General features: G+C 41.5%; 2 protein-coding genes, 2 long non-coding RNA genes, 3 other non-coding genes and 2 pseudogenes across 11 annotated transcripts; 5 read left to right on the forward strand and 4 right to left on the reverse strand.

Moving 5' to 3' along the window:
- The first annotated feature begins 2,268 nt into the window (after nt 1–2,268).
- LOC114856098 (interferon-induced GTP-binding protein Mx3-like) lies at nt 2,269–11,787 on the forward strand. 2 transcript variants are annotated; one of them, XM_055508874.1, is made up of 13 exons: nt 2,269–2,339; nt 7,384–7,589; nt 8,386–8,523; nt 8,797–8,951; nt 9,031–9,169; nt 9,276–9,474; nt 9,612–9,690; nt 9,776–9,898; nt 9,968–10,109; nt 10,316–10,474; nt 10,550–10,626; nt 10,720–10,926; nt 11,048–11,787. In XM_055508874.1, exons 2-13 carry the CDS (start codon nt 7,403–7,405, stop codon nt 11,309–11,311), a joined length of 1,869 nt encoding a protein of 622 aa, XP_055364849.1. In that variant the 5' UTR covers nt 2,269–2,339; nt 7,384–7,402; the 3' UTR covers nt 11,312–11,787. The 2 variants fall into 2 exon arrangements, with proteins under 2 accessions (XP_055364849.1, XP_029007607.1); XM_029151774.3 differs by lacking the exon at nt 2,269–2,339 and having other exon boundaries at nt 4,670–7,589.
- On the forward strand, nt 4,301–4,476 carry LOC114856434 (U2 spliceosomal RNA; annotated as a pseudogene).
- Nucleotides 11,788–16,454: 4,667 nt separating the features above from the next.
- Nucleotides 16,455–16,629, reverse strand: LOC114856427 (U2 spliceosomal RNA; annotated as a pseudogene).
- Nucleotides 16,630–17,217: 588 nt separating this feature from the next.
- On the forward strand, nt 17,218–19,459 carry LOC129604091 (uncharacterized). Its single transcript, XR_008694691.1, has 2 exons — nt 17,218–17,447; nt 17,873–19,459. It is a non-coding gene; the product is annotated as an uncharacterized LOC129604091 (long non-coding RNA).
- LOC114855140 (interferon-induced GTP-binding protein Mx-like) lies at nt 18,750–21,862 on the reverse strand. Of its 2 annotated transcripts, none has more exons than XM_055508876.1 (3): nt 21,673–21,862; nt 19,211–19,459; nt 18,750–19,120 (listed from the first exon to the last, which is right to left on the reverse strand). In XM_055508876.1, the coding sequence occupies exons 2-3, from the start codon at nt 19,409–19,411 to the stop codon at nt 18,896–18,898; spliced, it is 426 nt and encodes a 141-aa protein (XP_055364851.1). In that variant the 5' UTR covers nt 19,412–19,459; nt 21,673–21,862; the 3' UTR covers nt 18,750–18,895. The 2 variants fall into 2 exon arrangements, with proteins under 2 accessions (XP_055364851.1, XP_029005826.1); XM_029149993.3 differs by lacking the exon at nt 21,673–21,862 and adding an exon at nt 19,547–20,896.
- Nucleotides 20,766–20,956, reverse strand: LOC114856423 (U2 spliceosomal RNA). Its single transcript, XR_003786063.1, has one exon. It is a non-coding gene; the product is annotated as a U2 spliceosomal RNA (small nuclear RNA).
- On the reverse strand, nt 21,543–21,705 carry LOC114856461 (U1 spliceosomal RNA). Its single transcript, XR_003786093.1, has one exon. It is a non-coding gene; the product is annotated as a U1 spliceosomal RNA (small nuclear RNA).
- Nucleotides 21,863–22,102: 240 nt separating the features above from the next.
- LOC129604092 (uncharacterized) lies at nt 22,103–26,406 on the forward strand. 3 transcript variants are annotated; one of them, XR_008694693.1, is made up of 5 exons: nt 22,103–23,281; nt 23,980–24,229; nt 24,329–24,419; nt 24,502–24,738; nt 25,465–26,406. It is a non-coding gene; the product is annotated as an uncharacterized LOC129604092 (long non-coding RNA). The 3 variants fall into 3 exon arrangements; XR_008694692.1 differs by having other exon boundaries at nt 24,502–26,406; XR_008694694.1 differs by having other exon boundaries at nt 24,506–26,406.
- On the forward strand, nt 23,249–23,411 carry LOC114856469 (U1 spliceosomal RNA). The gene has a single exon (XR_003786101.1). It is a non-coding gene; the product is annotated as a U1 spliceosomal RNA (small nuclear RNA).
- Nucleotides 26,407–26,648: the final 242 nt, after the last annotated feature.

A 26,648-nucleotide genomic window follows, 5' to 3' on the forward strand; every position in this document is an offset into this window, starting at 1 on the left:
AGTTACATGCCAGTTAATTAACTTATGCTGCCTAATCTCATGACATTATCAAAGCGCATGTGTATTAATTAGTCAATATACAAATTATATTTAGGCATGAATACTTACCGAGCAGAGCTGGACGGACCAGAAACGACGAGTAGTGGCGGCAGATCCCAACCTGATGAGTCAAATTAACCTTATTGTTTTGTTAAATATGACCTAAACACTAGGTTGTTTCATTTGACCCGTCTGAGTCAAAATTAATATATATACAGTAGCTGGGTTAAATATTACCCATATGCTTTGTCATTACCTACAACCCAAATGTTCTGTTCATTGGCAACTGGACTTGCTATTTCTTCTTGAAGACATGTAACTATTCAAACAATAGACTTCAAGTCTGGAGAAGTGAAGTTCAGAAATGAGGAAGCCTTTTGATTGAAAAATGACACGTTTTCAAGAAGAAGAAACTGCAAGTACAGTTGCCAACGAACAGAACCAGAACAAGAATGAGAAAAACCCTCCAAAGACAGGCGTGCCTAAGCTGTAAATCGAATCAAAAATATAATAACAGTAACATCAATAATAATAATAATACTCAACATTGCATAACCAGACAAACACAATACCAAGAAAGTATGTCAGTCTGAGTATTTAATTTCATTTGCACAAATATTTCATTTAAATCATTTGCTTCAAAATCTAAATACAGTATATGAAATTAATAAAGTACAACTTAAATTAAAATACTTTCCTAACACCCCAGCAGGTCCTTTAATACAGTACACTAGGTACTGGTGAAACTCTTTGTTTATGTAGCTCACATCAAAAACCAAAAGATTGCTCAAAAACAGCTTCCAGCAATGATTCAGTCACAAATGCAGAAAGCCTGGGAAGTTGTTGTTTCATCCTTGAGGCCCAGATTTTGTAGGACTGATTCATTCCATCAGGCTGCTCCCCAAATAATGAATACACAGTACTGTATGAAAATTAGTGAAACAATCTAACTGTCTAATATTTGGCTACAGTACACTTTCCATTGTATATGAGATGAAGCTGGATGATAAGTAGTCACCTTTATTGCTCACCTTTAACTGTCTCTACCTGTCCAGCAGCCACTCAGTTAATGTCCGTCAAAGTAGTTAATCTACATCAACGCTGTTCTTATAGTAATATAGAACAGTGAAGGTTAAGCACATTACATAACTTTAATCATATTTGTAGTTTTTCCTCCACTATGATTTTAGTTTAGTTCCCATCTGACTTCCCTACTTATACTGTTTAAGTGCAGAAAAGGCTTTGTTTGCATTTTTCAGTGCAGAAATTTGGATTTGTCGTGTTTCTTGTGTGTTAATTTAACCAGATGGCTGTTTTACTATTACCCTGCAGACTACTTAGTTCAACGCTGGCCGCATTTTACGAAGGCAATCCTGTCCAGGATGTCAATACTCTGAACAGCGAAGATCGTCGCTGCCTCTTTAGCTTTTATCTGCTCCATTATCTACTAAACATACACTCACTTGTTCTTTATGGCCCTGCGTCAACTCTCAAACTCTCATCGACTCTCAAGGTCGATGAAGTTTACTGTCTTCAGTGGCATCCACTGGCAAGAGCGTACAATGTTACTTTGGCCTCAGCTGCTGTTCATCAGACTGTGGCTGATAGCTGTATGCAATTAGCTAACAGAACTGAGCGCGATGAGGGTAAATCCAGATCGGAACTCTTTTCCCACCATCAGCAGAAGAACTGAAGGAGAAGAAGCACCTGACCAACAACCAGAAGATGGGTTTGTAGCTCTGATACCACAGCAGCTGGAGTACACAGACCACAGCATGGATGCCTCACCGACAACGTCCACAACGTCTGCAGCCATCAGGTTCTGGGGTGACTCACTAGCTACTACAAGCTTTACACCAGCATGAAAGAACTGTCTCTGTAGCTTCAGAGGCCGTGAAACTGTCATACAAGCGTGTGTCTGACACAAACACCTGCTTATGACAATCTTTAGCAAAGGAAAACAAGAAAAGAGAAACAGCAGAGTGAGCTCCATCTGCCGTCCTTGGAGCATGCTCTGCCACAGACACTGGTTGAAACAACAGGAGAGGCTTCAGACATGATTGGCCCAATAGAGCTGCATCCGAGGATCCAGGAAATGTCTGTCATGGCTGTGGTCAGGCTCCACCCACTCAGGCGCTTGCATCAGATTGATGGTTGGGAAAGGAGGAAGGTGACGGTTCCTTTTCACGTGACGTAGAAGACAGTACCGCAAACGCACACACACATTTATACATGTTGCACAGGAGCAGTTCGAGAGTGAGCGGCAATCTGTCAAGAAAAAAGGTTCAGGAGTGACAAAGGTAACTGGAAGACAGGCTGACGACACGTCCGGGGCATCCAGCACAAAAGAAGGAAGTGGTACTGTTGTAGAAACAGCATAGTGCATTTTCGTGGGTGGGAATTTTGTTTGGGTGGGGAGTGCAGGTGGAGCGGAATTTTGTTGTTGTGCAGGGGAGGGCGGTAGAAGTCGATTTTCAGTTGGGTGGGTTAGTTTCTAGAGCCATTGTAGTTTACGGTTTCTTAGGTTAGGAGGAAAAGGGGGCAGATGGTGGAGGATTTGGTCCCTTGTTGTGCTACAAATCGTCATGGTATTGTGGTAGGGGACTGGAATGATGAGGTAGTGGGCAGGAAGGATAGAAGGCAGGGGTGGGAGGGGCTGCTATGGGGTTGGTTGATGGTTGGTTGGGAGGTGCTGCAACAGTTATGTGAGGCTAGGCCTCACATGGAGGAACTCTAGGGGGGTCTGTAGGCGACTGGAACATTTGTTTTTTTTTTTCTAAGTCGGTTGTGTTATTGAATTGCAGCGTTTTGGGGAATGTGCTTTCGTATCACGTCCTTTTGTATAAAGTATTGTGTGCACCAAGCTAGACAAAAGGCAGCTAGGGTGGTTTAAGGGAGTCATAGACTTGACTGGTCGGGTGGTGACAGAGCACTATTAAGTGGTTTTTGAGGAAAAACAGGTGGACGGTGCGCCGCATCGTTTTTTAGACCGGGTTGCTGGACGGGTTTCTGGTGACCATGTGGCATCTCTGGAGGCACCACTCTTGCTTTTAGAGCTATCTAAGGCCCTGGGTGGGTTGAAGAAAAGATGTGTTCCTGGAGTTGATGGTCTGCCTGTTGAAATCTATTTAGCTTTCTGGAGCCTGAGAGAAGGCCTGAAGAGTGGGACCTAGGGGTGATCAATGCAGCTTGGGGTAATTGTTTTGCTGTTTAAGAAGGGTGATGCTAGTGATTTGAACAATTGTCGGCCTTTGGCAATGCTTGGTGTGGACTACAAGCTTCTGGCTAAAGTTCTTGCAGGATGGCTTGGGGCGGTTCTCCCCAAAATTGTTCATGTGGATCAAACATGTTGGGTTGCTGGGAGGGCAGCCCATCTTAACCGGCAGTTGATTCATGATATCACTGCCTGGGCAGAGGATCGTGATATGCCTCTGCTGGTGCTGGGGCTGGAACAGGCAAAGGCTTTTGATAGCATGCATTGCAGGAAGGGTGGGAAGTTGACATTGACTGGGAAGGTTTTGGTGCTTAAGGTTGATGTACTTTCATCTTTGCTTCATTTGGCACGTGTTCCCCATGCCAGTTGGGAACACATGCAGCATGCTGCAGGTGGTTTTTGATTTTGCACGTTGCACGTGGACGCATGATGTTGAGCATGGAGATGGGTGTGAAAGATGTGCCAAATATCCCATTAAAATTAGACACCATTTTTGCGGCCTCCTTACTGCAGGACGTATCTGTCGTTGATCATCCTGCAAGCTCTGCTTGTATTTCTTTTCCTATTTGGCTAGGATCCCAAAAATGGCATTTTGCCTGGGAGGCACAGTGGGTGAAGGTCCATTCGGAGACTTTGCAGGGTGGGACGTAGAAGCAGCACAGGTCATTATATAGGTGCCATGGTGCCAAAGAAAGATGGAAGGGGGGGTTGGGTACCTGTTGAAATAAAGTGAAAAAGGGGGCAAACGACGGGCTCGACTTTTAATGATTGTGTGTGTGTGTGTGTGTGTGTGTGTGTGTGTGTGTGTGTGTGTGTGTGTGTGTGTGTGTGTGTGTGTGTTTGTGTGTGTGTGTGTAAAAATACAGTGTGATGTATTTGACTTGCTATTTGTTTTGCTCTTTGGTTGCAATCACATGTGAAATGATATGTTGGGAAGAGAGGTGGAAAAGTTTATTTTGTTTGATTTCTTGTTTTGGTTGTTTGTTTTTATTTTGGTTCAATTGTTGTAATATTTTGAGTTGTGTATGTACTTCTGTGTTGAGTTAGTTCATTTTTATAATTAAAACAAAAACTGTTCTTATCAGTTTAATATCTGATACGTCCCCTACCCAGGGACTATATATTAAATTGATTTTTGGAGCAGGGAGATGGAAAAGGGGTTGCTCCGTCCACTCCACGCATCGACCTGGTATTGCAGTACATCCGGGAATGGTGCACTCCCTCTACATGTACTGTATAACAGGAGCGGGTGAGTGGACTTATGTCTGGCATGTTCACATAGGTTGTTAGTAAGCTCGGACCTTTAAAGTATTTAAACAGTCTGTTTGCATATACTGGAGCCTGCGCTCCAGTATATGCAAACAGACTAACAAGCATTTTTTTAAATGTTCCACATTTATTTCATTGCTTTTGACGTTGTGTTTGTCTGGTTTTATTTATGGAGGCAGTAGGACTTTAAGCAGCACAATTTAACATTATATTACATTTAAAAAATAGCTGTGCCAGTATGAGCTCAACAGCATTTCCTACACACAAAAATTAGCTTAATGGAGAATAAGATGTTACCACTGGCCAACCAGAAAGGAATTTTTTTTATAAATTTCCCTTTCATAAACTAACCGTAAGAAAAAAAACACACTATAAAAGATTAGGTAATTAATTAGTGCGTATGTGGGTAGTGGGGGACTGATCAGTTGTTCAGAGAAAAGCTTTTAGATTCATGTGAACTTCAAGTCTCATATTTAAGGTTGAATCTTTTATTCTGTTACTGGACTACAATACAAGCCTGGAGGGATTCCACAAAGCTTTGCCTAATATGATTCTCCTGACCACGATAAGCTCATTTAACTCATGTTTGGATCGTGACTTATATTAAAGAAGTTTACCTCCAGTTATGCTTTTGTTCTGTACATTTTTTAGCTGGTCTGCCATTGCGATGGCAGATAGCAACAAGTGCATACCTGATGTGGGCAACACAGCAACAGGCTTCAGCTCAGTGCATCGATAATGTAAACCATTGTGTGGCATCTCAGATAATGAGGGGAGTTAGAAGTCATTCATCCATCCATCCATCTGTTCTTCCGTTGAATCCCGTGTGGGGTCACAGGGGGGCTGGAACCTATCCAGGCAGGCTGAGGGCGAGAGGCAGGGTACACCCTGAACAGGTCGCCAGCCTATTGCAGGGCTTGAAGTCATTCACTCAAATAGAAAGAGAACAGAGAGAGGAACAAGCAGAGGAACTCAGTGTCACATGAGGCTTATATGCCATGTGAAGCAAGAGGATTGTCACTATTGTTATTTTTTCCAAATTGTTCAGTGAACATTAACATGTTCTACATATTGTAGGATGAACTCTCACAATAGCCCTGACCTGGTCAAGTCAACACAGTAAAGTAATGAGAAGAAGGCCAAGAAACTCCAACCTGTGCCACAAAGAAATCTTCAGTTTTGCACTGGAGGGAGCTGTGAGGATCCACACGGGGGAGAAAGAAGCCTTTGTACCGGTGCGAGCAGTGCGGCATGAACTTCAGGCAGAGCGGAGCATTGCCTTTGCACACAAAGATCCACATGGGAGAACGGCCGTACGAGTGCAGCGGCTGTGGCCGACGCTTCAATCGCAAAGGCGACATGGAGTCCCACATGGTGACTCACACTGGGGAGCGCCCCCACCTGTGTCTGGTGTGTGGGAAGAGCTACAGGAGGAAGAGCAACTTAAAGATGCACCTCAATATCCATGCGTATGAATGTATGTGTGTATTTTTCCTTCAGCCTCTTGTGCTGCAACTGGTTAAACACAAGTTATCATTGGTCTCCTTCAGCAGATGCACACTCTGTAGCCTGATTCCATTTCCATTCCATTTCTTTATTGTCATCTCTAACAAGAAAGCTACAGAAAAAAGTTACGTTGGGTTTAGTTTATTTGAAGATTATATGTACAATCACCAAAAAAGCATTAAAGCCAAGCCACTCACACAAGGCAATGACTCGACATCCAGCTAACGTTGTTGTCAGCAACTGGGTGGTCAGTGCAGAGAGGCTGTGCGGAGATGTTCTGTGATAGTCACACATATTTTAACTCCTGCAACTTTAAGCACTTTAGGCCTGTAAACTTTAACAAGGACGCATCTTTATCCAGCAACAGCACGACAGAAGAGCAGAACCTGGTAGGTCCCTACATGGCTGATGTGTCTATTCCCCCCATGCCCTGATCATGTGATATAGTGAAGGTCAACCTGCACTCACTCACTCACTCACTCACTGCTCCACACATCTAGTGGAAAATAATTAATTATTTTATTCCTTTAATTTGTTATTATTATTTATTACTTCCTATTAGTACTGTGGACCCTTCAGTGCTGATGTGTCTGTAAACGTTGGTAAAAACAACAAATACACCCTTACTTTGTTTTATTGTAATGATTGTTTTTAATCTGATTTTAACTTAACTTATAACATTCTTTGTTAGACCAATTCCTGTCTCTTTCTATATATATTTGTCCTTCTCCTTTACAATGTTTATCTCTCCTTTGCTGACACAACTGTGTTATGAAGAACTCATCCTATTAAAAAATAAAAAAGTCTGTAGCAGCACACAAGCAAAAACAAACATGCGGTTTCTATAGATCTTTCATTTAGCTTAGTCTAACATACACTTGATCACTCTACACTGTGCTGTCAGTCAGGGGCTGCTTGCTTCTTTTGCTGTAGAGACTGTAGTTGCTCCACACTGTGATTGAGGCCAGAGTCCATGATGCAATGCACACACTCCCTGGTGTGAAGACACCAACAAGGCTGATATGAAACATGGTGAAAACATTATAGGAGCAATTTGGCAAAAAAGAAATTGTCTCACAGTTGATCTGTGGGTTTTTGCCACATATAACTTGTCTTAACTTTAGTCCTAGAGACTCATGCATAAAGTAGATCATCAATAATCAACTTTACAACAGCATCAATATAAACACACACATCACTGTTAGCTCCTGCACAGAAAGGTCTGCCCTTAGGTCCAAATCTGCTCATTCAACATGAAACTGAAAAAAGAAAGCAAAAAATTAAGCCTTGAGGTTTTCTGATGCCAACAGATGAAGAACAGTGATTCTACTGTCACTTGCTATTTTTCTTCTAAGGAGACAAGACGCTTTCGCCATGAACAGCTTGAACCAAGAGTTTGACGAGAAGGTGCGTCCCTGCATCGACCTCATCGACTCTCTTCGCTCTCTGGGTGTAGAGAAGGACTTGGCTCTGCCTGCTATCGCTGTGATTGGGGACCAAAGCTCAGGGAAGAGCTCTGTGCTGGAGGCGCTGTCAGGGGTGGCTCTGCCCAGAGGAAGCGGTAGGTTAAACCACTGTCTCCTTTAACTGTCATACATTTGCAAGTAGTTATGTATTGTCATTTATATCACAAATTTAATACTGGATAGATGATAACGTCTTGTCTCTGAATGTTCACTATTAGTCTGATGGCCCAAAGTTTACCATTGGTCTCATTAGAACTTTTTCCGGTTCTCCATCACATACCTTATGACTCGCTGAGACTTGATTTCAGCCTTTATCTTGTTTCTGACATATAACGCTTCAGTTTAAATATTCTTTATTAATATTAAATATTTTTTCATTGATTCTAATAAGGTATAGTGGAATTCAATAACTTTTTGGAATTCTTTCTGTTCAACAGCTCTGTTAGTATCTAGACCCTAAAGCGTTAATCCTTTCATGAATTTCACATACATGTACGCTTTCATTAGATTTGGATTTTCCTGTCCCACACACCCTTTACTGGGACTTTCCTCACTAAAAACAAGTCACTTTCACTTGTTCATTCCCTCATTTGCAGTCAGAGCTGCTTTGCCACAGCCATATTGTCACTGCTTGTGGTATATGGACATGTCCTAGACACGCTTTTAAAGCCAACTGGTACTAGAATCTTTTTTTTAAACCATGGTTTGCTTCATTTAGAAGATATAAAGCAGTAATTGATTTAAATATCTAAGGTCACTGAATCAAACAAAACTCCCAAGTCATGACACTCAAAAGGGAAACAAATAAAACAGTAAACACACAGACAAAATACCTAAAAAAGGGTATTATGGTCTTATGTTCTCATCATTATTCCCTGTCCCATGATTCAGGAATTGTAACAAGATGCCCTCTTGAACTAAGGATGACGAAAAATAAACTAGGACAGGAGTGGTATGGAAAAATAAGTTACCAGGACCAAATGGAGGAAATAAAGGATCCTGCAGATGTGGAGAAAAAGATCCGAGAAGGTATAGTACACGTCATCTGTACATGTCTTCTGTGAAAATCTCCATACATTGTAGTCAATATGCTGTGTAAAATCTGAGTTGAATGGTGAGCTGTAGTAAAAGGTTACTGGAGGATTTAGTTTATGTTGTCAAAGGCTGCAAACAGATCAAATGGGATTATAAAGAGTCTGGACCACATTTTTAGCACTGTATAGGAACTGAATGGATGAAGAGTAGTTAGGTTATAGTGAAGCCTCAAATTGTGAAAAGTAAGCACATTCAATGTGCTTTCAGCTCAAGATCAAATGGCTGGAGTTGGTGTGGGGATCTGTAAGGATCTAATTAGTCTGGAGATCATCTCACCTGATGTTCCAGACCTGACAGTCATTGACCTACCAGGCATCGCCAGGGTGGCTGTGAATGGACAACCTGAGAACATTGGTGAACAAGTATGTTGGTTCAGAGCTCAGTACTTTGGTCCACAACAAAACTGTTAAATCCTTATACTGACTGGCTTGCTGCTTTCAGATAAAAATTCTGATCCAAGAATTCATCACAAAACAAGAAACCATTAGTCTGGTGGTTGTTCCGTCCAATGTGGACATAGCAACCACAGAGGCTCTGAAGATGGCACAGGAAGTGGACCCTGATGGAGAGAGGACTTTGGGTACATTGTTGAAATTTAAAAAAAAAGAAAAAAAAAACCCACACAATTAAAATCTATTGCTCTGGGGTATCCACTCATTCTTTTGGCCTCTCTCATTCTATTCCAGGCATCTTGACCAAGCCTGATCTGGTGGACAAAGGCACAGAGGAGACGGTGGTGGACATCGTCCATAATGAGGTCATTCAACTGAAGAAAGGTTACATGATTGTCAAGTGCCGAGGTCAGAGCGAGATCCTACAGCAGGTCTCTCTTCCTGAAGCCACGGAGAGAGAGAAAGCCTTCTTCAACGAACATGCTCATTTCCAGTAGGTCCAGTCTTTCTGGGTATTTCCATTATAATAAACACATACATTAATAATGTAGAAGTTGTGGGACATGTACGTTATTTTGAGGTGTTCTGGGTAGCATCTTGTGTAGCAGCACCAGTTTGCTTTTCCTGTAGGGTTCTCTATGATGAAGGCCATGCCTCCATTCCTAAACTGGCAGAAAAACTCACCCTTGAGCTGGTGCACCACATCCAGGTCAGAACCACTTACAGAGTCCCCCAAACCTCATGCTATCTGTACGGTTGCCCAAACCTGTTGCTAATGTTTGCGAGGTTTGTAGAAATCATTGCCTCGAGTCAAGGACCAGATAAAGCAAAAGCTGGGAGAGACTCAGGAACGGCTGACCAAATATAACACTGGCCCACCGTCCGACGAAGCCGAAAGAATAGATTACCTTTTCGAAGTAAGTTTACTAAGTGGATGTGGTTCCATGTCACATACTATGGACTAATTTGAGCCTGTTATCTTGTAGAAAGTGACAGCGTTCACACAGGATGCAATTAACCTCACTTCAGGGGAGAATATCAAAAACGGACCCGGGTCCAATATATTCTTCTTACTCAGACATGAGTTTGATGCCTGGAGACAGACGATTAAAGACTTTGGAGAAGAATGTAAGTGCAACTAAGCTAATTTCATTTGGGTTGCCTCAATGTTCTATTATCTTCTGTTCGATCCTCCAAAAATGTTCTGTCAGACTTAAATTTTCTCCTTGCTCCCAAGTGAATGTTTTTTTCTATACTGTACATCAACTCCCGTCAACCAAGGTTTGACCTCTTTTCTCATTTCTACTTCATCTTCAACTTTGTTACTGTTACAGTCAACAAGAACATTGAGGATAATGTCACTGAGTTCGAAAAGAAGTATCGTGGACGAGAACTACCGTGTATCATCAACTACAAGACCTTCATGAGCATGGTGCAGCACCAGATGAAAGAGCTGGAGGAACCAGCTGTCCTGAAACTCAAGGACGTGGCAGGTAATCACATTATCATCATGATCACATTCTGACACTATTGGGCCATGTTTTTAGTTTACACTGGATGTCTTTCAGAAATTGTGAAGCAAGAGCTCGGAAATTTGGCAGTGAGGCACTTTAAAGGCCTTCCCCATCTCTTCAATAAAGCTCAGGTAGAACCATTCACTGTCAGATGGCCACTGTGACCATATCAATGAACGCCGCTGAATATTCACGTACGCACCTTTTCTTTTTCTAATCTTTAGATGAAGATCGAGGATATCGGACAGAGGAAGGGGGGTGAAGCAGAGTCCATGTTGAGGACTCAGTTTAAGATGGAGCTGACTGTTTACACTCAGGACGACACATATTTGAAGACACTCAACAGACTGTGGCCAAATCACTCTATAAATGTCTCTGACCCTGCGGCCACGCTGAAAGAAATGATGAGACATATAAAGTCTTATTATGAAGTAAGTGTATTTTGACGATGCTTAAAGTCATTTTTGTAATGCATGAATCTGTTAATTACCTAATTTACTATTTTTTTACTAAACAAAATCTAAAGCGTTGTGTGTCCTCTCCTCGAACCAGATTGTTGCTCAGCGTCTGGCTGACCAGATCCCACTGGTGATCCAGTACCACATGTTGCAGGATGCAGCCACCCAGCTGCACAGGGAGATGATGCTGATGCTTAAGGACGGGGACAATGTCGACTTCTTGCTTCAGGAAGACGCCAGCATTGCAAGAGTGAGAGACCAACTTCAGCAGAGCTACAAACGCCTGTCAGAAGCACGCAGTCGCCTGATGCAGTTCAGATCAGATTTATACGATCCCTTCCCCTTCATGCAGCAGTAGAGTCCCTCTTAAAGCCATATAAGTGAGGTTTGACCCAATCTTCACTTGAAACCAAAGAGGGTACATTTGTACTAGTGCTGTGGTAAAGTCAACCAGTGACACAATAAAGATTCTAAAGCAACAGACTGTCTGTGAGTTTTATCAATGTAAGAAGAACACCATGGACCACAGCAATAGAGCAGGGGTGGGCAAACTTCTTGACTAATGGGTTTTAGCATTTGATAGAGGGGCTGACAGATCAGTGGTGTTAGTTCTATGGATCTGTGACGAGCTTTGTTGATGTTAATTATGCTGAATGTTTGCTAATGTGTGGGTCGAGTGCAACAATGTCAGCATTGAATTGTTCAGTCTAGACTAGAGATCAATCAGTTGCCATTGCAGCTGCTTTGTTGCCGTTTTAGGCTCTTGTAACAGGGATAGGACACCAGCTGGAGTGTCTTTTCTAAATATATAATAATAAACTGAGACTGCATGAAGTGAAGTTAAGTTTATTAATACAATTTGGACAAGAATAAAGTTTTCCCACCATGCCATAGAGGCTCTGTCCCTCTGATCATAAACACTGATGTTTTTTCATTTGATGTCAACTCTTTATGCTATGATGTTAAATCCTGTGTGACAATGAAAGCATCATGAGAGTGAGTCCAGATTGCATCATTGTTTTATTTGGCCACTTTGGACGCCTCTGTTGAGGAAGGTGGTGAAAGTAGAACTACCTGTGAAGAGAACTATACCAGGATTAGTCAGCAGAGATTCCTCGAGATGTGCATACTTGCTTGAGTGAAAGCGAACCAATCGTGGCTCTAAGCATCACCTGATGTGGGTAACTAAGCAGCAGACTTCAGCTCAGAGCATGTGTAGTGCAATGTTAGTAAAATCCAAAACCACAGTTCAGAATCTCAGCCAACGAGCTGTAGGGAAGTCAGAAGTCATTCACTCAAATAGAAAGAGAAACACGCAGAGGAACACACAGTGTCACATAAGGCTCATACATCCTGCCCTTTTGAAGCAAAAGGTGTTTCACTGTTCTTAACTTTCCCACATTGCTCCAGAAGAGAACATTATCTACATACTGCAGCAAAGCACTCTCACAGTGTAGCCTGGTCCAAGTCAAGGTTCTCCTTTGAAACTGAAAGGACAGTAGCAAGATACAAAGCTACAAGGAATGAGACCTTAACCCAATCAGAGGATTCATTACAGTGTTTAATAAAACAGCCTGACATTATGTCACATGGCAGCTCTTGTGGGGAACTGCAGTTCAGACAGCTGTAAATCCAAATAAGACTCACATCCTGGTCAGAACCATTGACCGTGTCTCGAAAACCTCATGCTTCTTGTTTGGCTGCCCAAACCTCTTGCTAATGTTTTGTGAGATTTGTAGAAATCATTGCCTCAAGTCAAGGATCAGATAAAGCAAAAGCTGAGAGAGACTCAGGAACGGCTGTCCTGAAACTAAATATGCAGTAAAAACTTATTTTGCCTTCAAACAATACAACTTGCAACCAAGTATATGAACACGTCCAATCAGTCATAACACATTGGACAGAAAAATGAAAACCACTGATCTCAGTGTGAATCAGTGCTTCATTGATTGTCATTGGAGCATGTTGCTATTTGTTGTCTTTGTAGTTTATGTCAAATTTACCTTTTATGCAAAGAATTGGATCCAAGTGAAGAAATGCTTTGATTCATTGAGTCCATGACATTCATTTTTCAAACTGTGGCAGAAAACTGAAATATTGTAAATATTACAGAAAATACATGTAAACTAAACTACAGTCAAATCTATTGGAGGATGAGACACAGCCACTGTTTATACTCAGTCTCTGCTTTGGACCTCCTTCACCCATGCTGGTAAAGAATAACACAGACCTGGTACCATTTTTAATGTCTAAAGACTGATAGCAAATTGAATTGATAGCGAAAAGTGAAGTGTAATTTAAATACTTCATAACATTCTGATGATGCCTAATGACATCATCAATATGATGAATTTAGCATTTGTGTTTTTTCTCTTTTAATGCCAGGTTTCTGTGCTACAGTGCTGAAGTCCTGTGTCACACGGAAAGCACCATGAGAGGGAGTCAAAGCTTTATCAGTGGTTCCTTTTGCCAGTTTTATTTTCAGTTTTCATCTGAAAGCGAAATCCTCTGACCACAATGCATGCGCATAGTGAACGCAGAACCACCTGTGAGGAGAACTAGACCTGTTATGAACCTTTATCTGGTTCTGCCTTTTTTATTCTTACTTTCTCTTTTATTTTGTTCTCCCCCACACATTTCCCATCTGACCACGCCCCTAACCTCAGCCCCGCCCACTCCCCGATCCTCCCCTTACATCTCTGATTGCATCACCTGTGCCTTTTTTGTCTCTGCCTCAAATACTCCACGTCATCCACTCGCCCCCTGCTGGTTCATTGATGTCACCAGACCAGAGTCTTTCAGCATTCACTTCTCGTTTTCTCAGTTCTGTTTAGTTCAGTTCAGTCTTATTCAGCCTAGTTCAGCCTATTTTAGCCCTGTCATCTCGCTGAGCCCTGATTCCTATGCTTTCCTTGTAATATGTACCGGTATTCTTCCTGGTTGTTTAGGATTTCAGTCGTGGGATTGTTTTTTCGTTGAGATCAGGATTGTACTGTGAGTTATAAACTCTACGCTCAGTCATCCTTTGAGTTTTTTGGGTCCTCACACACTTCAGACTTGCTCTGCCATTATTTGAATTCATTCATTATCCACGGATTAATAGGAGTTACAACTGAAACTCCAGACTCCCCGCAATGTCCTCAATCCTATGCGTCACAGTTCGCCTGAACAGTGGGACCATCTCAAATGTTTCTCCTTTATCGGGACAAATTAATGCTACAGAGTCCACCAAGCTCTCTTACAACCTTGAGAATGGTTTAGTGTTTTTTGTCAAAATGTTTTTGTGGGAGATCACAAAGCTGGTCCTGGTTGCCGCATCACTGGATGCATGAAGCTTGGTGAAAGGCCTTGCTGATTCTGTAGCATAGCTAGCAAAGCTTGCGACAGCCGCACTACTTGGCTTAACGTAAGTTTTTATATTTCCCCGCGTGTTTCGTCTCATAATGCTGGCTTTACCTTTGAATTCAGTCAATAACTACTTAATTGTCAATGTTTTTTTTTAGAATTCTGAATTCTGCATTATTTCTCGTGCACATATTGGGCCACTCACAGTCAACCAAAGGGCCGTATGTGGCCCGGGAGCCATACAATGCCCAGCTCTAGAAGTTGCCTGCACTTTAACTCAAGCACCTGAATTCACATGATTTTTACTGGTTTATAAATGCACAATATATGGTTAGAGTTTTCCAGTATATCAAATTAAATCACAGCTCTGTAATGTTAGGCTTCGGCCTCCATTTTACTGCTATAACAGGATTTATTAATTACCACCCAGCTGGTATAAAGTGGCATAAAGTTGACACACATTCATTGTTTTCCCCTGATAACGGCTGATAGGTCAGGCTTTTTTTGAGTGTAATGTTCTACAATGGCAGTTTGAAGGTCTCAAAACTTATTGTATATTATTTAAACACTAACTATAATAAGAAGAGTAACCCCAGGGATATTCCTCATTACAAATGTAAACGTGTATAATTATTAGTATTCAGAATAAAGTGTTTTCTAAAGCTAATGTTAGTATTAACCTACAAACCTAAAGGCTGCACATAAAAGCATCAGTTTAAGGTCCTAATTAATGTGTTTTGAGCTGAAAATAGCTGCCAGTGACCCTTAAAGAAGCTTTGTCCATGTGATTATTGCACTGCTACCTGAAGAGAAACATCTAAAATGCTTAACACACCTACTCCATCGGTAAGAGGTCAGATGTGGGCCAGTGAGAGTTGGAAAACCAGCAGGGAAAGCAGGCCTTGATGGCTTCTGTTTGACACCCCTGGTTTATAGTGTTAATCATCCTCTGTTCTCTGATCCAATGGAGCCAAACAGTGCCACAGTGACTGGACAGTCATGTTTGGATCAGTCCAGAGAATCATTTAACAGATCATGAGCTCTATGTTGTGTAGCTTGACCTGTTTAAAGGTTATGATACTATCGATTATTTACAATTGCATTTTTTTTGTATTGCATTTGTCTTTTTTATTTTATTACTTTAATTACTCGTTATGATAATTAATTATGATTGTATGACTACTCATCAAAACTTGCATATATGCCAATAAATCATTTTTGTATTATAATCCAATAACAGACTAAAGGATTCAACCTTAAATATGTGACTTAGTTCACATAAATTTGTGGCACCAAACCTCATTTTAGACTGAGCTTAGTCCCAGTTCAGCTTTTGGCATCCATCAGTTGATCAGGGAATGGTTTTCATGAGAGGTTCCTGCATATGTCACAGAATCTGTAGGTGCATTGTTTGGCATTTCGGTGTAGTGGAACCAAATCTAATATGTTGCAAAATATTTCACAGTCACCCACAGAACAATGTCCTAATTAATGACCTAATCTTTTATAGTGTGTTTTTCTCTTACATTTAGGTCTTCTTCTTTTTTGGCTTTTCTCATCAAGGGGCGCCACAGCTAATCCTCCTTGTCCATTTATCTCTATCCTGGGCATCTTCTACACTCACACCAGCCAACCTCATGTCCTCTGTCAGCACATCCATGTATCTCCTCCTTTGTCGTTCTTTCGCCCTCTTGCCTGGCAGCTCCATCTCCAACATCCTTCTACCAATATATTCACTATCCCTCCTCTGCACATGTCCAAACCATCTCAGTCTGGCCTCTTATGGTTAGTGTATGACTGAGAAACTTACAAAAAAAATCCTTTTTTGGTTGGCTGGTAGTAAAATCTTATTCTCTATTAAGCTAATTGTTGTGGAAGAAAAGCTGTTGAACATCATACTGGAACAACTATGCTTTAAATGTAACATAATGTTGAATTGTGCTGCTTAGAGTCCTATTGCCTCCAGTGAACCAGACAAACACAGCGTGAAGAGTATTAAAATAAATGTGTAATATGTGATAAAATGCTTGTTAGTTGCACACCAGTATTAATAGGCTGTTCCAATTCATTAAAGATCGTAGCATGTTGTCCAACTAAGAGCAGACGTTCACTCCTCTTCTAGAAATTAAGTAGCATGTTTACCGTTACACATCTCTATGGGGTGCACCGTTTCCAGAAGTACTGCAATACTGGGTCGATGTGTGGAGTGGACGGAGCAAATCTCTCCAAAAATCAATTTAATATATGGTCCCCGGGTAGGGGACGTATCAGATATTAAACTGATAAGAACAGATACTACACTTGATCTTAGCCAAAAGGCCGAGAAGCGATACCGCCATGACGTAGAAGCTGAAGTACACATTCTCCCAACAGTCAGTCTCAGTGACGGTGCAAACGTCTACGTTGAGTTGACCAGTACATTAGAGTTTAACAGTGTGGTCCAGTGGGACCAAATGCTAAGACGTGCAACGCTTACAGAAAACGGAGGAAAGGGTTGCTCCTTAAACGTTTAAAGTCATGGTTAGTAGGGCGCCACTGGGTCATGTGACAGGCTATTGTCCAATAGGATTCATAATAAAATGGTGCCGATGTAGTTTGTCATTATTACTTATATTTTAACTAGTCTAGCGTTACATGAGCTAATAATTATTACTATTGTAATAAAAACAAATCTAACATCTTTCTCACTGCAGAAAAGCGATGTTTAATCGATTAGCAGGTTGATAAATGCCAAACTACAGCTTCGACATCTAGCGGAGAATAGAGAGAACTGCATCCAAGTAAGCGAAGCTTGTTTTTACTAGTATGTGAATCAAAAAAATTAGATCTTATATCTCTACGCATGCGCTGCTTGTATTTATACAGTTTACTCGTTGATTATAATTTTCTTTTGAACACATTATCAGGGGAGAGCGCGAACGCAGTCCCCCACTACCAGAAATTATGCAGAACTGAACCGTAGACAACCAATCGAATCACAGCTGAAATTAGACAAACAATCACAGCCCTCGTTCGGCTCCTGTGTGGGTTAAAAAGCGACTCGACATTACGACAACACAGACCGTTATATGTATTACAAATCAGAGTTTATTTCTGCGCCCTACTTTAATTGCAAAGCTGCCTGCGGACATAGGGTGACCTGTCTTGCGGTAGGAAATATTTATTGTTCTCCCGCGACCGTTAAGAGACTATGAATATGTGTATTTTTAGATGCACGACTTAAGTCCTAGGTCCTTTGTAGTTTTCTGACAAAGGAAACATTTTGTGACGTTCATCCGTTCGCTTAAAAGAAGAAGAGTTTGCTTAGAAGAGAAGAAAACAATTTAAACCCGATAAAAAAGAGCGTCGCGTTAATTCTAACGGACTACATGCAAAATTTCCAAATTTGTCTGATCTTAAAGATCTTAAGATATAATCAGATATAATCATCTTAAAAGATATAATCAGATTTTTTTACATAGAAACCAGCATTTGTGCTTTGTACTACACGTCCCTCTTGCACTGTTCTCACACTGTTCTGTGTTGGCAACATCGATACTCTGCTCCCAACTTAGTAAGTGCACTTGTCTTCCAGTGTTTATGTGTAATTGCTGCTAGCATAAAAGTGAAGATGGCAACGCTCCATGTTGTGAACCCAGGCGCACCTGCACATGGCCGTAAAGGCTGTATTAGCGGCAACCAAAGAGGCAGGTCATTACCCGGAGAAGTCGATGATCAAAGCTCTGCTTCTGTACCCCCCCACTGCTCTGGACCATGCAGAGATCTTCACAACAGAGAGATCCCTGCACCAAGACAGGAGTGTCTGGGAAGGCTGGTGTCGCTTTCTGGCCAGTGTGGACTTGCACCTTTCCACTAGCTTGTGGTAAAATATGTAGTAAGTATGTTTTGTTTAGGAGAAAGATAAACTTTATTGATCCCACAGTGGGGAAATTCAGCAAGAAACTAACCTGGACCAATTAATCTTGTAATGATGTATATGATTGTGTTAATATGATTGTGTTGATGTTCAAGTATGATTCTTAGTTCCTGCAGTGGCTATTTCCAGATTCCAAATTGTAAGTCCCTGCTTGCAAGTGTTTTCTGTTAGCTGATCTTGAGTACTGTGCCTTTTGCAATTTAACCTTTAGTTAATAAAAGTTTGAAACTGCCTTCGTTGTAGTGCATTTTGAGTCCAGCAGAGGTTACTATGTAAACATGTCTCAGTATATCTTTGAAGGTTTTTTCAGACAAATTTGGAGATTTTGCTTTTTTTGCCATTTACCAAATTAGAATTTTAAATGTCTACTTCCCTCATAAAACAAAATACTGTAGACGGCATTATGCAATCACCCAAATGTTAAACAGATGCCATAGGAACAAAACAGTCTACCTGAACTATTGCCTTTATAAAACTACAAGGAGGAGAAAAAGTACATAGTTTGGAAAACCACTCCTTGACAAGATCACCCACACAGGCAGCGTATGACAACCAACAGCTACAACTGTACAGTGTACAGTATGAGGGTTATGGAAAGACAACTGTCAGATCAGATGCTGTTGTACCATGTCAGTATGTGGTACTGTTGGGTTTATTCATGCTTTCAGGCCCTGACATCATTCAGAACTCCACCAGGTAGGTGCGGGCCTTCATGAGGCGTTTATGGCGACTTTGCAAAGCTGCCCTCTTGCTGCCAATGTCCATGTCCTCCTTCAGGAAGAACTCCAAATTCTCTTTGTCATGAAGCATCTGCAGCATCTCACTCTGCAGCTGGACAGCAGACTCCTGCAACATCTGGTAGCGGATCACCAGCGGGATCTGGTCCGCCAGACGCTGGCTGGCGATCTGAAGGTGAAACCCATGACTGTTACTGGAGAAACATGTTAAAGCCTGTCTACATCCCAGTGTCGTTCATTCATCCAAATTTAAACCTACCTTGTAATAGGACTTAAGGTGCAACATCAGCTCCTGAAGGGTTGTGTTATTATTGCTGTGAAAAACAAAGCTTACAGATAATTGAGGGCTTTCCCTGCCTTCCTCCTCTGTCATTTCTTTCTTTCTGTCACTCAGGCTGCTGCTGTACATCCTGTCCTGGGAGTAAACGAGCATCTCCATCTTGAACTGAGTTCTTATCATGGACTCAGCAGTGGGCTCTCTCGCTTGCTTAATGGCTTCAATCTTTGCCTGGAAAATAATAATAATAATGCGTGTTTAAATTAATGCTTAAATTAAATTGTGTAATTAAAATGATGTCAAGGACACATAGAGGACCTTAGCTGTTTTCAAGAGGTTAGGAAATCCAGTGAAGCTACATTGGGCAAGGTGCAGGAACATTTTCCTAACAGCATCCGACGTATGAGAAAGTCCAAGAAGAGATAAGATATGATATACTTTATTCATCCCCCGATGGGAAAAGTCTTTTGTCTACAGCAGCAAGGCGACATTAAATAGGACAACAGTATAGCAGTATGGAAAAACAGTATATAATGGATGGCAGCAGTATTAACTATACAATAAAAATAAAACTGTAAGCAAGTAAAACTTTTAGTAAAAAAATAAGTAAAATTTACAAAGATTACACAACACGATAATATAACTAGTCAATACCACTGGGTATAAACCCACGATAGAACAACAGCAACAACAAGGGAAATACACTGTGTGGGTACAAAATGTGTGTCACTGCAGTGACATGTTGTCCAGTCTGATGACTGTGGGGAGGAACCACCTGTGCTGGCGCTCCTTTCTGCACTGTGGGTGTAACAGTCTGGTGCTGAAGGACCTGCTCAGAGCAGTACAGTGTGGTACAGGGGGTGGAGGCGTTCTCCATGATGGATGTTAGTTTACCAGCATCTTTCTGTCCACGACCTCCTCCATGGACTCCAGTGTGCAGCCCAGGACAGAGCCTGTCCTCTGAACCAGCTTGTTGAGTGTCTTTCTGTCTCTGCCTGTACTGCACCCCCGCCCCAGCACACGACTCCGTACAGGACTACTGAGGGATTGGGGATAAATGTGGGCTGCACCCCTTCACTCTCCCCTTTCTGTCATGACTCCGGTGGGAGAGGTTGCTGTTTCACGTACCACAATATGTGTATATATATGTATATGTCCAATAGATTTGTATTAAGTGTTGTTCAGATTGTTAATATTTGTTATGTCGGTCATTACTTGTATATACATGTTTGTGGATACTTTTAGGTCCCAGGCTGGTTTTCGTTTAGTTTTGTGGATGGGTGCCACTAGCTTGAAGTTGCACTAATCACTAAACTCGACGACCGTAAATTCCAGATCGTCGATCCACTACACTACACAACGCAGAAAACCACCGGTCATACACATATCAGTCATCTCAACAGGTGAAAGGAACTGACAACATATGCAAACATATAATTAATACTTTAAGGATGCGGGGATTTTTACAACTAAAACACGCCAAACAGCGACACACTCACATAAATTTGAACGGCACGTTTTATCATTCCACACTCAAAAGAGGTGCACCATTTCCAGAAGTACTGCAATACTGGGTCGCTGCGTGGAGTGGACGGAGCAAGCCCCTATTCCATCTCCCTGCTCCAAAAATCAATTTAATATGTGGTCCCCAGGTAGGGGACGTATCAGATATTAAACTGATAAGAACAGATACTACACTTGATCTTAGCCAAAAGGCCGAGAAGCGATACTGCCTTGACGTAGAAGCTGAAGTACACATTCTCCCAACAGTCAGTCTCAGTGACGGTGCAAACGTCTACGTTGAGTTGACCAGTACATTAGAGTTTAACAGTGTGGTCCAGTGGGACCAAATGCTAAGACGTGCAACGCTTACAGGAAACGGAGGAAAGGGTTGCTCCTTAAACGTTTAAAGTCATGGTTAGTAGGGCGCCACTGGGTCATGTGACAGGCTATTGTCCAATAGGATTCATAATAAATTGGTGCTGATGACGTTTGTCATTATTACTTCTGTGTTAACTAGTCTAGCCTCAGATGAGCTAATACAAACAAATCTATCATCTTTCTCACTGGAGAAAAACTGTTTGCTCGATTAACAAGTTGACAAATAAAACTGCAGCTTCCACATCTAGTGGAGAAAAGAGAAATGCATCGAAATGTAATAAATAAAACGGGTACGGTAAAGATCAACTGAATGAATGAAGCTTGTATTTATTACAGCAGAGTAGTTAAAGAACAGATTTGAGAGTAGATTTTTTACGTGAGCCATAGCTTCATTCATACGATACTCAACGCCAATACCTTTTGAACACTTAATCAGGGGAGAGCGCGAACGCAGTCCCCCACTACCAGAAATTATGCAGTCGAGATTCCCACATTTGGGGAATTCGCAGAGGTCAGACAGCCTCAGTGCAATGGCTGAGCCTCGCCCTGGGTGAACCACCTACATGATCATGGTATCTCCCCTGCCAGGTAAGTATGAGTTGCTGAACCCGCGCTCGGGAGCCCCTTTCACACGTGATCCCTGATGACTGACGGTGCTGAAAATCATTAAACTCACAAAGTACAACGTCTCAGAAGGACGTGAAAGCACAGAAATCCACCCAAAAGGAAATCGTTATACATAAGGACACAGACGTTATTTATATTTTTTATGATACAATACCACTTCTCCCATCGTGCTTTGCAGCAGTTACCGGAAGTACGAACCCCAGAAGAACAGCTTTATTTAGTCCTACGGAACTCCACTGTTTACTTTAAGTTTTAACCGTTTGTACGGTAGTTAAATGTCTACAGTGACGAAGACAAACGAAGAACGGTTCGTTCATCTACCGATGACCATACATTCGTAGACAACGAATCGCGTGGCCGAGCTGAACCGTAGACAACCAATCGAGTCGCAGCTGAAGTTAGATAAACAATCACAGCGCTCGCACCGGCTCCTGCGTGGGAAAAAAGCGACTCGACATTTCTTTTAACACAGACTGTTACATTTATTTTAGATGCGCGAGTTTAATTTTGCACATTATTTAAATTACAAAGCTGCCTGCTATTTACGGCGATCTGTCTTGCGGTAGGAAATAATTATTGGCTTACGCGACCGTTGAAAGAATAAGGCGGAATGAATAGGTGTTCTTTTAGATGCACGAAGTTTTGCTGTTTTGTTATTTTGTTGTTGTTACAAGCTAATTAAAGAACACATATTTGCATTAGCTGGATAAATGCTACTTGTTGCTTCAAGTTCGTTAGAAATAACGTGACGCTAGTTTTGTCGGCATTAAATAGTTTTCCTCGTAATTTAAGCAAAAGAGTTAACTTTACAAAATACCTCCTTTTTCAGAATACAAATTTGGATCTACGAATAAAGACGTGCATCTAAAAGTACACATATTCACAATAATCTGTCACGCTTCATCTTTTCGCGGAAACCAATAATTATTTTCTACCGCAACAGGTCACCATATGTCCACAGGCATCTTTGCAATTTAAGTAATGCGCAGTAACAGACTCCGGTCTGTGTTAAACGAAATGTCTAGTCGCTTTTTACCCACGCAGGCGTCGGCGCGAGCGCTGTGATTGTTTGTCTAATTTCAGCTGCGACTCGATTGGTTGTCTGCGGTTCAGTTCTGCCACGCGATTGGTTGTTTACAAGTATATGGTCACCGGTAAATTTTGGACGAACCGTTCTTCGTTCTTTATCACTGTAGACATTTAACTACCGTATAAATGGTTAAAACAGTCCCTAAAGTAAACAGTGGAGCCCAGTAGAACTCAATAAAGCTGTTCTTCTGGGTGTCGTACTTCCGGGAACTGCTACAAAGCACGATGGGAGATGTGGTATTCTATCGTAAAAAATATAAATAACGTCTGTGTCCTTATGTATAACGCATTACCTTTGGGGTGGATTTCTGTGCTTTCACGTCCTTCTGAGACGTTGTACTTTGTGAGTTTAATGATTTTCAGCACCGTCAGTCATCAGGGATCACGTGTGAAAGGGGCTCCCGAGCGCGGGTTCAGCAACTCATACTTACCTGGCAGGGGAGATACCATGATCATGTAGGTGGTTCACCCAGGGCGAGGCTCAGCCATTGCACTGAGGCTGTCTGACCTCTGCGAATTCCCCAAATGTGGGAATCTCTACTGCATAATATCTGGTAGTGGGGGACTGCGTTCGCGCTCTTCCCTGGACAGTTGTTTAAAAGGAAGTTGGTATAAAGGTTAGAAAGAAATTGTCGTACCGTAGCATTTCCTTGGACGCACAATCTCCTTTCTTGACATTGTAGTCGGCGGGTGGATGTAAAAGCTGCCGTACAAAGTATATCTCTGCAACCATAAGGGCTATTTGGTGTCATAATGTAAGGGACGCTTGTGATATGAGTTGTAGATATTAGTTTAAGTGTTACTGGTGAAAAGTTAATGAACTTGGAAAACAAAAAATAAGAAAATAAATCAACCTTCACCTGGAACATATGCACATATGTGCATCTTTTCCAGGTGAAGGTTGAGCCCTGAGTTCCTCCAAACCTGTATAGGATTACAGCACAATGTGTTAACATCATCTCAACAAAGAAATAATTATTATAACACTAAGCAGAACAAAATTCTACAAAAAAGTTTTTTTTGTAGAAAAGTCAGACGAGATCAAAATTTTCTAAAAGCTAAAACTTATAATATTTAAATGTTATGCCTATAAAATGATTAGCTTGAAGAAAATGTACATATCTAATTACTTTTATGTCTCATATCGCCACTAGATGGAGCCAGAGACCAGGTTTGAGCTGGTTGACCTACGTTGTCTTGGGACGTCATTCTCCACAGTGAACTCGGATTCCAGTCAATGACGACTCTCCAGACACGTTAGAGCCTAACCAGTCACGCCGTACCGACCTCCGTAATTGACAGAATTGGCAGCCAATGAGACTGAGCCAAACGCCGAAGAAGTTGAAAACTACAGAATGCCAACCGTTCGGTGTGGGGGTGGTTGACCACGCCACTGACCCACATGTAAGTGTTACATAAAGAATATTTATCATATTACTGATGTTTCAGTTCAAATCACATATGGGCCATTAGTAAAGGTAAATACCGTTTGGTGTATGGCAGCTGAAGACAAGGACCTCCAGTTTCAGGCTCTCCTCATGGCCAGAGGATGATGATGTTGATGAACTGCCAGCTGCATCCCAGGCTATGGAAGGTTTTTCAATGATGTTTCATAATAAAACATTTTTTATTACACCTTATTACATTTACACTACTTTTGTTTTATTACTTGTTAGATAGAATAAAGTCCCAGAAGTCACATTCCCAGGATCCCCTGCCCTTAAAGTTGCCTTCAAAGACATCCAAACATGCATTACACCCCCAGGATGAGAAGCCTCACTCAGCCTCACAGAACCCGTCCACCATCTGGCCTGAGCAGTTGAAGACTGCTGCCTGGCTGGATGAGCCACAGTCTACTGTTCGGCCCACACAGGTTCCATCCACATCCAAGGGTGATGTTGTGTGACTTACCTGTAAGTTATACCTGGATTTGAATGCGAGCAGTATAAATGAGAATCCTTTGTTTTAATATCATTCTGTAGACAAGAATCACCAGACATGCTCTTGTATCCACCACTTATTTTGAGTTAGACGGTTGGGTCCGCCTGTGGAAGAAACCTGGTGCTATGTTGTTGATGAAGCCGTGTGTTTGTGTGGCGTCCAGTTGGGGTTTGGAGGTGCTCCCTCCCTATATTTTTATAATAAATCACACAAAAGACAACTCTCTCATCTGCCTCTTTATGGTAAATTTCTACCACATGTTTTATTACTTTAATCACTCGTTATGGCAATTAATTGTAATTGGATGACTAATCATCAAAACTTGCATATATGCCAATAAATCATTTTTTATTATAATCCAATAACAGAATCAAGGATTTGACCTTAATAGTGACTTAAAGTTCACATGAATTTGTGGCTCCAAACCTCATTTTAGACTGAGCTCGGTCCCAGATCAGCTTTTGGCATCCAACAGTTAATCAGGGGATGGTTTTCATAAGAGGTTCCTGCATATGTCACAGAATCTGTAGGTGTATTGTTTGAAATGTCTGTGTAGTGGAACCAAATCTTAAATGTTGCAAAATATTTCACACTCACCCACGGAACAATGTCCTGTCAAATACAAGCTTTGTTCTAAACAAGAGATCAGTCACACTAATTAATTACCTAATCTTTTACAGTGTGTTTTTCTCTTACAGTTGGTGTCTTCTTCTCTTTTGGCTTTTCCCATCAGGGGTCGGCATCTTCTACACTCACACCAGCCAACCTCATGTCCTCTGTCAGCACATCCATGTATCTCCTCCTTTGTCGTTCTTTTGCCCTCATGAACTCATACTGGAACAGCTATTCTTTAAATGTAATATAATGTTAAATTGTGCTGCTTAAAGTCCTACTGCCTCCAGTGTAACCAGACAAATATGACATCATGAGCATTCAAATAAATGTGAAACACACACATGTTGCTTGTTAGCTGCACTCCAGCAATTTTTTTAATTTTCAATCAGTGCTTATGACCAAACTACGAGCAGTAGTCTTCTTATTCACTAATGTTTAAGCAGCCTGTTATATCATTACACAGTCAAAGGAGGTGCACCATTTCCAGAAGTACTGCAATACTGGGTCAGTGCGTGGAGTGTAGAGATGTCCAACTCGAGACCTCCCACTCGACTCAGCGTCGATCTTTTGAAGCAGAAGTGTCGGCAAGCAGAATCTCGAGCGCGTTCCGAATCACGTGACCAATGAGAGCGAGAGGTGTCGATACGTCACGTGACTGCCGAGCGGCTTGTGTGCAGTTTGAACGGACGGTTGTTTTAATGTGTCAGAGCTTTATACACGTGGCAAGCGGTCCGCAGATGATCTATAAGATGATAGATGATCTATAAGATAGACAGGTTTCTTACAGACATCTGTAATGTATTTATGACAAATTCAAAATGTAATTAAAGACTAAAACTACATTTTGACAAGTTGCAATTCCAATACAAATATCTTTATTAGTCAGACATCAGTGCCGTGCAAACGGCTCTTCTTCAAAGCTGGAGAAGTGGTGAGAATGTGATTAAAGTCATGTTCTGTGGAAAAATAAAATGAAATAAAGGTCTTTGATTAAACTAACTGACAAACATGTCTCCTCAATGTAGTAATAATCAGAGTTGCAGAAGAACAAATACAGCTCTAATAACATCGGACATCAAACATGTTTGCCACATCAAGGCTACTTATACATTATTATCCAGAGAGAAACACAATTACACACCTTTGATTAATTAAGTTTTATTTGAGAATAAAACATGGACTGTGATCCTGAACAACCACGTATCAGAGAGGGTTTGATGGTCAGTCTGCTCAAGCAGTTCTCACACACAACCAGCAGATGTCGCTG

Source organism: Betta splendens, chromosome 5 (assembly GCF_900634795.4).
Source record: "Betta splendens chromosome 5, fBetSpl5.4, whole genome shotgun sequence".
NCBI lineage: Eukaryota > Metazoa > Chordata > Actinopteri > Anabantiformes > Osphronemidae > Betta > Betta splendens.